General features: G+C 42.9%; 1 protein-coding gene across 6 annotated transcripts in view; it reads right to left on the reverse strand.

Moving 5' to 3' along the window:
- Positions 1-13,200, reverse strand: part of SAP130 (Sin3A associated protein 130) — a 100,250-nt gene that overhangs the window by 19,749 nt on the left and 67,301 nt on the right. For all 6 annotated transcript variants that reach the window (XM_059704828.1, XM_059704822.1, XM_059704825.1 and 3 more), the window contains 3 exons: positions 11,472-11,827; positions 7,046-7,294; positions 6,378-6,503 (listed from right to left, as the gene is read on the reverse strand). In XM_059704828.1, coding sequence (XP_059560811.1) covers positions 6,378-6,503; positions 7,046-7,294; positions 11,472-11,827 — 731 coding nt within the window. The remainder of the gene's footprint in view (positions 1-6,377; positions 6,504-7,045; positions 7,295-11,471; positions 11,828-13,200) is intronic.

The following is a 13,200-nucleotide window of genomic DNA, read 5'->3' on the forward strand; positions in this document are numbered from 1 at the left end:
GGCTTTTATTATGTAGGATGGTGTTTTTACAATAGAGGCTGAAGGTAGCATATCTAAAATGTTCACAGGGATGTGCATCAGTCCTAAGAAGTGTTCACCAGGCTCTAGGTGCAAAAGAATGTCTACCAGGTATTCTTCTAAAAGTCTTACATTTCAAAGTTAAATCCATTTTGAGTAAATTCTTATATAAATTAGGTTGAGGTTGTGTTTTTTTTAACTTATGAATGTCTAGGACTGTCTGTTAAAAGACTTTACTTCCTCCACTGAATTGGTATTGCACTTCAGTAAAAAACAAAACAAAACAAAACAGCTGAGCATATCTGTGTGGACTTATTTCTGTGTTTTCTATACCATTACAGCATCTATATGTCTAGCCCTCCGCAAATACCTCTGCCACAATTACTGTAGCTAAATTATAGGCTTTTTTTTTTCAAGATTATTATTATTTTTCAAAATATATTTTATTGATTTTTTACAGAGAGGAAGGGAGAGGGATAGGGAGTTAGAAACATCACTGAGAGAGAAACATTGATCAGCTGCCTCCTGCACACCCCCTACTGGGGATGTGCCTGCAATCAAGGTACATGCCCCTGACCGGAACCGAACCTGGGACCTTTCAGTCCGCAGGCTGACGCTCTATCCACTGAGCCAAACCAGTCAGGGCTTCAAGATTATTTTAGCTATTCTGCCTCCTGTGCTTTTCAATGTCAAGTTTAAAATATCCTTTATTATGTCTACAAAAGCCTTTGTGTGATTTTGATAGGAATTATATTAAACCTATTGATCAACGTTGGGAGAACTGACATCTTTATAGAGCTTTCTAACCCATGAACATTGTATGTCCTCTCAAAATTCTCATAAGTTCATTACAAGTATCTAAAATTTTTGTGTGTGGATATTGGACCCTGTGATTTTGCTGAACTCATTGACTAGGTCCAGGAGTTTTTGCAAAGAATCCTTTGAGATTTTCTATGCAGATGATGTCATCTGCAAATAGGGTTCATTTATTTCTCTCGAACCTGTATAGCTGTTTATTCTTTTTCTTGTCTAAAAGTGTGGCTAGAACTTCTAGTTCTCTGTGGAGTAGTGGGACAGAACAGCCTTGTCATTTTGCTCATCTCAGGTAAGGCTAATGTTTAAGTCGGTAATTCTGTATGGCCCACGAATGATGTTATAAATATCCAAATGGCCCTTGGCAGAAAAGTTTCCCACCCCTGTTGAAGACATTTTACTCAGTTGAGGGAAGTCTTTCTCTTTTCCAATTTCTGAGTTTTTATAAGTGTTGAATTTTGTCAAATAATTTTCAGCATCAATTAATATAATCATGTAATTTTTCTTTTGTAGCTTTTGTTGTGGGATGAATTGTGTTCCCCCGGAAAGACATGTTAAAGTCTTAAGCCTTGGTACCTAAAACTTGATGGTCTTTGCAGATGTAACGCACTTATACGGAGCTAAGAGGGACCCTAACTCCAATGACGAATGTCTTTCTGAAGAGAAGACTCAGATACCCAGGGAAGAACACTTGTGGTTCTGGAGGCGAAACCAGAGGGAAGCAGCTGCACGCCCAGTGTTACCGAACGCTTGCTGGCCAGAAGCTGGACAGGCCAGGAGAATGGCCTTCTGCAGCCTTCAGAGAGGTGGTCCTGCTGATGCCTGCATTTCGGACTTCTGGGCTCCAGAGCCATGAGGTAAATGTCTTATTTTAAGCGCTCTTGTTTGTGGTACTTTATGATTTTCAAATATTAAACAAGTTTTGTAGAGATGCAACAAATCTCATTTGATAAACGTGTAAAATTCTATTTATATATTGCTGGATTGTAATTTACTAACAGTTTAAGTTATTTTGCTTCCATATTCATGAGAAATATCAATCTGTAGTTTTCTGTATTGATACCCTTTTTGGTTTTTCTATAAGGGAAATAAGACTTCAAAAAATGAATTTGAAACTGTTCCATCCTGTATTTTGGAAGAGATTGTAAAAAATTATGTTGATTGTTCATTTAAACATTTGAAGAGTTTCCCAGTAAAAGTAGCTGAGCTGTCCTATCCGGTTTGGCTCAGTGGATAGAGCATTGGCCTGCGGACTGGGTCCCAGGTTTGATTTTGGTAAAGAACACATGCCCGGGTTATGGGCTCAGTCCCCAGTTGGGGGCATGTAGGAGGCAGCCAATCGATGACTCTCTCTCTATCCCTCTCCCTTCCTCTCTGAAATCAATAAAAAATATATTATATAAAAAAAAAGTAGCTGAGCCTAGGGATTCTATTTGGAACCTTTTGAATTACGGATTCAACTTATTTAATGGTTATAGGACTACTAAGATTTGTCTATTTATGGTGGCGTTTTGGTAATTTATGGTTTTGAAGTTATCGGTTCATTTTATCTAAGACGTTAGAGGGCCGGTGCACGAATTCGTGCACCAGTGGGGTCCCTCGGCCTGGCCTGTGGGATCCCATATTGCAAGAGGGTGCAGGACAGGTCAAGGGACCCCACTGGTACCCAACTGGGGCTGGGGAAGGACACGGGAGGTTGGCCAGCCAGGGAGGGACTGCGTAGTATTTTCTTACTAGAGGCCTGGTGCACGAAATTGGTACACTCGGGCAGGGGAGGAGTGGTGGGGTGGGCTGGAAGTCCCTCAGCCTGGATTGTGAGAGGGTGTCGGCCAGGCTGAGGGACCCCACCAGTGCACGATTGGGGCTGGGGAGGGACCACAGGAGGGCTCCAGGGAGTGTCCGGCCCATCTTACTCAGTCCTGATGGGCCAGAACCCAGCAGCAAGCTAACCTACTGGTCGGAGCATCTGCCCCTGGTGGTCAGTGCACGTCACAGCAAGCGGTTGAGCGGCCTTAGCATATTATGCTTTGACTGGTTGAATGGCCAAAAGAACACTTAGCATATTAAGCTTTTATTATATAGGATGCTTTTAATGGCTGCACAATATGTAGTAATATCCTGTTTCACTCCTGATAATCCCAATTTGCCTGTTTTCCTTTATCTTTTTCAGTTTTGCTAGAGATTTGATTTTATTGATCTTTTTTCAAAGAACCAGTTTTTGTTTTATTGATTTTACTAATTTCCTCTTTAAAAAAATGTTACTTTTATTGATTTTAGAGAGCAAGGAATGGAAAGAGAGAAAAACATTGATGAGAAACATAAATCAGCTACCTCAAGCATGTCCCCTAGTGGGGACTGAGCCTGAACCCGGGCATGTGCCCTGAATGGAACCAGTGACCTTTTGGTGTATGGGACAACACTCAACCGAGCCACACCGGCCAGGGCTTAATTTCCTCTTTTCCATTTCACTGATTTCTGCTGTCTTTACTATTTTCTTCCTTGTATTTGCTTTGAGTTTATGTTGCTCTTTTTACTGTTTTTGTTGTAGGAACTTTGCGATGCTCCCTCTTGTCTAATGTAGCATTTCGTGCTATAAATTTCCCTGTTGGCACTGCTTTAGTTGCCTCCCATATATTTTGATTACCCTTCATTTTATTTCCATTCAGTTTATGTATTTTAAAAAGTTTCGACACTTCCTCTTCGACCCATTGCTTAGAAGTGTGTTGTGTAATTTCCATGGTTTGGAGGTTTTTGGTTCTCATTGTTTTTGGTTTCCAGTGTGATTCCATTACAGGAAATGAAGATAAAATCTATATAATTTCAACTCCGTTAAATCTGCTAAGATTTGCTTTCTGGTCCAGGACACTGTCTGTCTTTACATGCTCTGTGTGCACTTGAGAGAATGTGTATTTTCTGCCGCTGCTCAAGTGTGTATGAACGTTTCTTAGATGCTGGTGTATGGTGCTCAGCTCTACATCCTCGCTGACTCTGCCAAGCGCTCCCTACCAGTCGCTGAGACCAAGGCGCTGAAGCGCTCACGTCACCACACACCTGCCAATCTCTCCTCCAGCTCCAGCGTTTTGCTTCAAGTATTCTGAGGCTCTTGGTTTTTGTTGCCTCTACATTTTTTAATAGCACACAATGCCCTTCTTTGTTTCCAGTAATTTTCTTTCCTCTGGTCTACTTTTATTTGATATTAATATAGCTACTTTTGCTTTTTAAAATTTTTCCATTGTATATAATTTCCATCTGTCAATCTACCTATGTCAATGTACTTGAAGTGAGTTTCTTATAGACAGAATATAGGTGGATCTTTTTGCCATCCATTCTGTCATTCTGTGTTTTAATTGGTATATTCAGAATTAAGGTAATTATTGATATGTAAGGTTAAATCTGCCATGTTATTATTGCTTTCCTGTGCTGCTTCTAGTTTTTAAATTCTTACCCAAGGGTATTTTTTCCACCAATTTTTTTTTTAGAGACAGTGGAAGGGAGGGAGGAAAATGAAAGCGAGAGAGACACTGATGTGAGAGAGATACAGTGATTGGTTGCCTCCTGCACAAGCTTGCAACTGAGGTATGTGCCCTTGACTGGAAATTGAACTCATGACCTTTCAGTCCCTGGGCTGACACTCTAACCAGTTAGCCAAAGGGCCAGGGAATTTCTTGGGCTTCTTGATCCTCTATTTCTTTTCTTTCCTTCCTGTAAATGACCTGACCAGTTTTTAACATTTAATCTTGATTTATTTTTAAGAATATGATTTTAAAACTTAGGCAAAACAATTCAACTAGTTTAATAGTCAAGAGACTTGGCGCAAAGGTGATGAATATGGATATGTTCAAACAGAAGATGTAGGAATCGTGAACATTTAAAGTCATCAAATTACCTTTCTTGATACAGTTATGGTGAGTCCCAAGAAGCAATAAGACTTTTTTAGAATGGCTTAAAATGTTACTAGGGAACCCTTTAAATGTTAACTTCTAGGCTGTGGAATTCTGGCATGAGGAGAGGTTTAGTGGTCCATACCCTGCTTCTATCACAGGCCAACATTCTCTACCTTTGGAAATCTTACCTGCTCTTCAAACCTCAGGGAACACTTGTGAGGAAGAAAACCTGGAATGTGTTGCCACTTCTATACTTCTATACTTCCATTTAGAGCAAGCATGTCAAACTCGTGGCCTGCAGGCCGTATGCAGTCCACAACGAATATTTTTGCAGCTGAGCCAATATAATAGTATGTAAGAAACGTTTTAATAAAAATTTTGTGACTTAATTTTTACAATATCCTGTTATACATAATTATTAATAACAAACTACACCGTTCGCTAGTGACAGATTACTAGAATCGTGTTGCATTCACTGCCCTTATGTGCCTTCTGCGCAGGCGCACCATTTCTCTCCACAAATACCAGCAGTGAATATTGTAGCAGCCGATGGCCATGTCATTAATCTTGTACTGATTTGTTTGGTGTGCGCAACAGGAAATATTTCGCTTTTGGAGAACAAGAAAAATGGGTTTATTTGTATTACGCTTATTAATTTGTGAAGTTATTCAGTGTCTGGTAAGTTAATGTTCAAGAAAAAATATTAATTTTTATTAAAATGTTCTATTATTTTATGTTAACGATGACTCATGTATTTCAGCCCTTTGTATTCAGCATTTCTTTATCGAAAGAAACCTACGTTTCTAGGAAAATTGAAGCTTTTGTTTTTTGTGGCCACGTACACTTACACCTTGTTTATTCGTCCCGTTAGCCTTTGAGTTTGACACGCTTGCTTTAGAGACTGAACTGCCAGGACTCTCATCCCTGCTCAGAGATTAGTCAGTCCAGTCCAGCTCTGCTCACCTTGAGGCCACAAGGAAGCCCTCAGAGAACTGCCCAAGTAGACTTTCTATAAGGAAATGGGAAAAATGACCAACCCTCTGCTAACTTATACTTCTTTGTGCAATGACTATATCTGAGATTAAGGACACTTAAAGTCTATCAGCACAAATATTTACGAAGTACTATCAGCCATTTTTATTACATGTTGGTTTATCAAAATGTTACTCTTAAGTTCAACAACAAGAGTTAAGGTTGACCACTGCAAGAGTTACACATGTTAAATAAAGGTGGTCCTTTGGGAAATAAAACTCCCTGGAGCTTATGATGCACGTGCATCTGAGCATCAAGGGACTCAGATGGACTATGCCAAACACCCAGTATAGCTCCTTCCACAGCTCTGTGGGGCGGAGGAGTCATCTACCACCACTTGAGGAGCTGGGAATACATGAAATTTACTAAGAACAATGTTGTCACCTATTTATTAGACTGAGTTTCCAATAAAATAGACATAGCTTTCTCAGGCAAAGAGTAATTTTCCAAATTTTATACCCAAATGTACATTCTGTCTAAGTTAAACATTAAAGTCTTCAGATTTTATAACAAAAACTTAAGGTTTTTTAGAAAGTGAAAACTTGTAAACCGGTCTGTTCTACTGTGATTGTAATCACAGTAAAAGACCAATTTCATGCATTAACACTGAAGTTCCTGGGGGAAGCTAACCTTTAACCCGGACATCACTGTATCGCTGAAAGTGGTGGTAAGCAGCTTTCCAGGGGTTCCGATAGTGACGGAGCAAAGTAATGGGAGGTCTTGGACGCACGGGGACGTACCTCACTCCTTCTTCATCTGTTTAAAGGGAACAAAAAGAAGATGCTAAGTACCTTATTACATACTAGAGGCCCGGTGGATGAAATCCATGCACTTGGGGGTGGGGGGGCCCTCAGCCTGGCCTGCACCCTCTCACAGTCCAAGAGACCTTGGGGGGTGTCCCACTGCTGGCTTAGGCCTGCTTCCCGCACCTAAGCTGGCAGTCGGACATCCTTAGTGCTGCTGCGGAGGCGGGAGAGGCTCCCGCCACCGCGGCTGCGCTCGCCAGATGTGAGCCTGGCCTCTGGCTCAGCAGCACTCCCCCTGTGAGAGTGCACTGACTACCAGGGGACAGCTCCTGCATTGAGCGTCTGCCCCCTGGTGGTCAGTGTGTGTCATAGCGACCGGTCATTCTGCTGTTCAGTCGATTTGCATATTAGCCTTTTACTATATAGTATTTGCCACAATCCTCAAGGTACAGTTCCAGTAAGTGAGCCCTAGTGAGACTGGACTATGTAAACAGCTTTGGGATTGGTCCTGATTCAAGTGGGAAAGCTTCACACGACAGCAGATTCCATTACCAATGTACTCCTTGGGAGGAGACTTGCGCTTCTCTGCCTTCACCAGTAGACTCTTGGCTGTGGACTTCTCGTCGTCAGTGCTGTTTGTCTCCATCATGTCCCCCTCTTCTGTGGAAATCACATGCTGTTGCTTCCGAGGCTTTTTCCTCGGGGAGGCACCAGGCGGTAGGTCACTTGTGGGCAGGGACAGATTGTTAGCCAGCAATGCAAGAGATGGCGACATGGTGCTGGCAGCTAGTGGAGGAACTGCTGCATGGGAGAGAGAGCGCACACGTGCATGAGAACCTGAGCATACGGACGGCATCACCAGACGTCCACCAGTGAAAATAAGTAGAACAGAGAAACCCTTGTGTGCCCGGCGCCGGGTAAGCACCAGTTGTGCAGAGGTGGCCAGGTGCTCCCTAACACCTCACACCTCCACTGTCCTTGCAGGAAGACGCAGGAGTGACAAAAGCACCGGTGTCAAGCCCCTAGGGCCGACCCTGAGGGCTTTCTGGGGCCCACATACCACCTCTGAGCGTCTGCCTGCCTCTGGGCTTCTGGTCCAAGGGGAACAAGAAACCACATGGTCAAGCCAATATTTCAAGCTTTTGAGCATGAATTCTTAGAAGTTAACCTATTTAGTCACATACTCTTAAGATAATCTGAATTAGTGGGCTTATTTTATTGCTCCCAATTTAAAGATGAGAAAACAAGGCACAGGTCACGGCAAGCGCAGGGGCGGCGCAGAGCCGGGCTGAGCTCAAGCTCTGGCACCCATGGCACACGGCCTCCTATCAAGCAGCCTCCACTGGGAGGGGAGCACTTGCCTGGGCGTGCGTGAATCATACACCTGGGGCCTTACAAATCTGGACGAAAGCTTGCCTCCACCCTTACCCCATCTGCCATGTCCCTATGTCCCTGCCCCCACCCTACCTCTGCGCCCAGTCCCAACAGGCACACCCTGAACACTGTCATCACATCTTAATTTCTAGCATCTGATTCTCCAGCCAAAAACCAACTATTTTTCCAGGTCACTCCTCTTAGCAACCAGTCTCCAACAACCTCTAGTTGAGGAGCTATTATCCATTAATAGGAACTATTAAATAGGAACTAGGAACTATTATCCATTAATCCTACCTTTTTTTTTTTTCTTGCTATTGCTTATCCCCCTCCTATTACTTTCCTGCTGCGGGGCAATCCCAGGGTATCTGCTGAGTTCACTCTCTCCACATGGCCATTTCACCCTTCTCCTTCCTCACACCTCCAGCACCTCTTTTCCCAGCCCTGCTCTTAGCCGATTACCTTGCTTTCAATCTTACTGCAAATAAATAAATAAATACATACATATATACATACAATAAAAGGAACAATCAGAAAATGCTCATAAATTCCCCCACCATGTATGCTGTCTTCCTTGCACCGGGACCACATATTTCCTTATCTTTGTGTGTCCTGCCCTGACACTGCTCCAGGAATCCTCATCTTTCTCCACACCATCAATTCTTTCCTTGGACAGGATCATTCCCACATGGACTTGTAATGCCCCAGCTTAAAAGTCACTCCTCTTGGCATTACTTCCCTTCAGCTACTGCCCTTCCCTTTTCTACCCCTTTTTAACAAACCGCTCAAGGACTGTTCACACTTATTGGCTCCAATGCTCCTCTCCAGTTTTCTCTTGAACCCACAGCCAATCATCCTGGACTAATAGCACTACATGAAAACAGCTCTTCTCAAGATCTCCACATGCTGTTAAATCCCATGGTCGCAGCTCAGTCCTTATGTTTTTGAAAAATGTATGTTTTATTAAAAAATTTTTCAATTACAGTTTATTTTCATAATTACTTTGTATTAGTACAGCACAGTGGTTAGACCAGCCATGGGCAAACTACGGCCCGAGGGCCAGATCCGGCCCTTTTGAAAAAAAAAAAAAAAAGACCGTACCCTTTTATGTAATGATGCTTACTTTGAATTTATATTAGTTTACACAAACACTCCATCCATGCTTTTATTCCGGCCTCCGGTCCAGTTTAAGAACCCATTGTGGCCCTCGAGTCAAAAAGTTTGCCCACCCCTGGGTTAGACAATCAAATACGTCACCAAGTGTTCCCACTGATACTTCCACCTGGCACCATACACAGTCACTGCAATACTGCGGACACTATTCCTAGGCTGCACTTGGTGTCCCCGCGACTATTCTGTAACTACCAATCTGTCCTTCTCAGTCCCTTCACCTTTTCCACACAGTCCTCCAATCCCCCTCCTCTCTGGCAACCATCCGCCTGTTCTCTGCACCTGTGCATGCTTCTGTTTCGTTTGTTCTTTAGTCTCCACATGTAAGTGAAATCACATGGCATTTGTCTCTCTGACTGACGGCTTTCAGTTAGCTTAATACCCTTGAGGTTCATTCAGGAGTCCTTAACCTAATGGAGCTTTCAACAGCGTGTGACCCAGCTGATGACTCCACTTTCCCTGAAATATTTCTGCCCTGCTTCCAGGACATCACGTACCCCAAGTTGATTCTCTCCACTCTGGCCCCTTCACTCAATCTCCTGTTTGCTCTGCCTCTTCTTCCTCCACAGAACGGGCAGTGGCCTGGAGGAGCTCAGTGCACAGCGGCCTCTGTTTTTATTTGCACTCATTCCTTAAGGGATTTTATCCAGACTCATGGCATTAAACACATTTTATACACGACAGCTCCCTATTCCAAAAGCCAGGTTCACAGGCCCAAACGCCTACCTGATGTGTCTGTCTGGAGGCAGATACCTCAAACTTACCAAATCAAAACGTCAGTCCCTCCCTATAGAATGTGCTCCGCCTGCAACCTTCCCTCTCTCAGCTGTTGGCAACTCTGTGCTCCCAGTTACTGAGACCTGACCTTGATGCTGTTCTCCCACTCAGCATCCAATCCTGAAAGAAATCCTCAGCTCTACTTTAACAATATGCCTAATCCAATCATTTCATACCACTTCTGTTGCTACTAACTTGGTTGAAGCCTCCATTGTTCCCTGCAGTTTATGCAATAACCTCTGAACAGAGCTCCTAGATTCCATCCTTGCTCCCGTCTTTTCTGTACGCGGCAGCCAGAGCGGTCTGTAAGAAATGCAAGGGACCTGCAGTCCCTCCTCCGCTCTAAACCCTCTCCCAGCCCTCCCGTCCTCACAATGGTCCACAGCCCTCAGTTCGCCCCTGGTCCTCTGACCTGCCCTTTGACCACTTCCTCGGCAGGAGGCTCCACCTGTGTGCCTCTGCTCCCTGCCACGGCCTGTTGCTGTCCCAGGCCCCCGCCTCTCTAATGTCTCTACTCAAAGATGCTTTCTCAGGAAGCCTTCCTTTAAGTCTTTAAATATCACAGCTCCAGCCCTAACTTTCCCTTCTATTTTGACCCTGCCTCTTTTTTTGACTGTTTGTCACATTTGCTAGATGACAGAGTTGTGCTTTTTTCACTTGGGCTTTGTCTGTTTTTATAAATTTCTTAACACTGAATATTACTTTTGTAGTTATGAAAAACAAGATCCACAAAAAATTATTAAAAAACAAAATCAAACAGAAAGAAAACTTCCAGTCATCTGCCTTTTACAGAGAGTTTGCAGACGAGAAGAGGAAAAAAGGGGTAATGTATAGTTTTAAGATTTTACTAAACACATATTAAGTTTAACAAGAGAGTATTTTCAACAACATAAATCTTACTTTACTGTGTAACAAAAATGGGCAGGTAATAAATTGTAAATAGCGGGACTTAGCGACGATGACGATTGTATCCTCTTACATGGCGATTTTTAATTCTTTTTTGGGGCAGTATTTTATTAATGAACTAGAGGCCTGGTGCAAGAAATTCATGCACTTGGGGTTGGTCCCTCAGCCCAGATTGCGAGAGGGCACAGGCCAGGCCGAGGGACTCCACCGGTGCATGTTCGGGGCTGGGGAGGTTGGCCAGCCAGGGAAGGACCACGGGAGGGCTCCAGGGCATGTGTGGCGTGTCCCGCTTAGTCCCGATCGGCCAGACCCCAGCAGCAAGCTAACCTACTGGTCTGAGCGTCTTGCCTCCTGGTCGTCAGTGCACATCATAGTGAGCAGTTGAGCAGCCTTAGCATATCATTAGTATATTACACTTTGATTGGTTGAACGGACAACCATACACTTAGCATATTAGGCTTTTATTAGATAGGATACAAAAAGCTATCATGAAGAATATGTAAATATCTTTGGGGAAATAGTAATCTTTTTCTTAATTTTGGTTAAGAAATAAAATTAAAGATAAAACCAGCAAAATGGTTTAGTTTTCAAAAGGAGCTTCCATTTATTAAAAAGTAATAAAGTGCAAATTTAAAATGAGAATGGAGGGGTCAGCATTCCTAGCTAAGGGTAACACAAGTTGGGACTCTGAGGAAAATCAGGAAAAGGGGAAGAAGCAACTGCCAAAACTGTATTCTTTGAATGAACTTACCAGAAACTGGTCTCATGATATCCATTGGTTCCACTTCTTCTTTAACTTTTATCTCAGGTACAGGAGGGCCCAAAATCGAGGAGGGATTGCCACCTACAGCTGCTGCAGGCAGGGGGGCAGCTGCGATGGTGGTGATAGGTGGAGTGATGGGAACGGCTCCAGGCATGGTGGAGAGGGCAGCCGCAGGCTGTGACGGGGGACTAGCTGCAATCATGGTTGGAATGGCTGGTGGAGGCTGCTGAGCAGTGGGAGGCACTGCAATGGTGGGTTGATCATTACTCTGATTGGACACAGTGTCCATGGACACAGTGACTGGAGTGGCCATTGATACGTGGATTTCTGACTTAGGTTTGGCACTGAAATACAAAAACAAAGATAATGTAGCAAACAACAGAAAATTTCCTTAATCTGCAACATCTTAGAGGATGGTATTTATCCAATTCGTTTTGTAAAACACAGCAAAACTAAAATATTTCTTAATTCTAATAGTTGAACTTTAAAGTTTGAAAGGGAATTGCAGTTTTAAAAATATACCTCCTTGTGCCACCCAACATGTTTTTATAAGCAGTAATAAAATTAATTTAGAAAACCAAGTCCATTGTAAAGAAATCAAAGTTATGTCATCAAAAACGACCAATTTTCATTATGTTGTGCATTTTCCTCCCAGAATTCCTTAATGCATATGCTGTTTTAGGAGGTCTTTTGATTGATTACAATTGTATTCATGCTTCATATGTGGTTTCTCTTATAAAAGAGGAAACTCATGCACATGGCGAAGATAGGAAAGAATACAAATTAAAAGTAATTTCCCTCCACTTCACACATGCAGACCTCTATTCAGAGGCACCAGTACAGTGGAACCTCAGTTCTCGAACTTAATTCACTATGGAAGGCTGTTTGAGAACCAATTTGAGTGAAAAACACATTATTTTTTCCCCTTAGGAATAATGTAAATTGAATTAATGGGTTCCAGACCCCCAAAATAAATGTTTTAACTTTTCTTATGAAACAGTACTGTTTCATATATAAGCAAATTCTTCCTTTCTTAAATTTATCGATGCACCCTCCTACCAGTTTTAAACAAATTTTTCATATGTCACTGCCTCAGAAATGCTATCACCAGCTAACTGCTTTTCATTTATCCAATTAACAGCAGTTTTCCTACCTCTTAAGTGCCCGTGGTTGTTGTTTTGTAAGCACTTCATACCCTTAGCAACACTGGCACTCTGGTCCGCCTCTTCATGTTTTAACATTGTGCTAATCATAGAGTTAGCCGCAACACAAGCATCTCTCCTTTGTTTGTTGCCTGAGAGACACTTTTTGTCACACTGAGGTATCAGCATAAAAGGGTTTTCAGGTCCAGAACGGAAGTTTTGGTCGACGACCAAGACCTTTTTTCTGTGCACAACATGACTGTTCGAGGTGGGAGACATTCGAAAAACGAGGCTTGACTGCATATGTTATCAGAGATACTTCAGACATCTAAAGTAGCTACAAATACAGTGTTTAAAAATGTACATCCTGCCAAAACCGGTTTGGCTCAGTGGATAGAGCTTCCGCCTGCGGACTGAAGGGTCCCAGGTTCGATTCCGGTCAAGGGCATGTACCTGGGTTGCAGGCACATCCCCAGTGGGAGATGTGCAGGAGGCAGCTGATCGATGTTTCTCTCTCATCGATGTTTCTAACTCTCTATCTCTCTCCCTTTCTCTCCGTAAAAAATCAATAAAAT

This window comes from Myotis daubentonii, chromosome 7 (assembly GCF_963259705.1).
Source record: "Myotis daubentonii chromosome 7, mMyoDau2.1, whole genome shotgun sequence".
Classification (NCBI taxonomy): Eukaryota; Metazoa; Chordata; class Mammalia; order Chiroptera; family Vespertilionidae; genus Myotis; species Myotis daubentonii.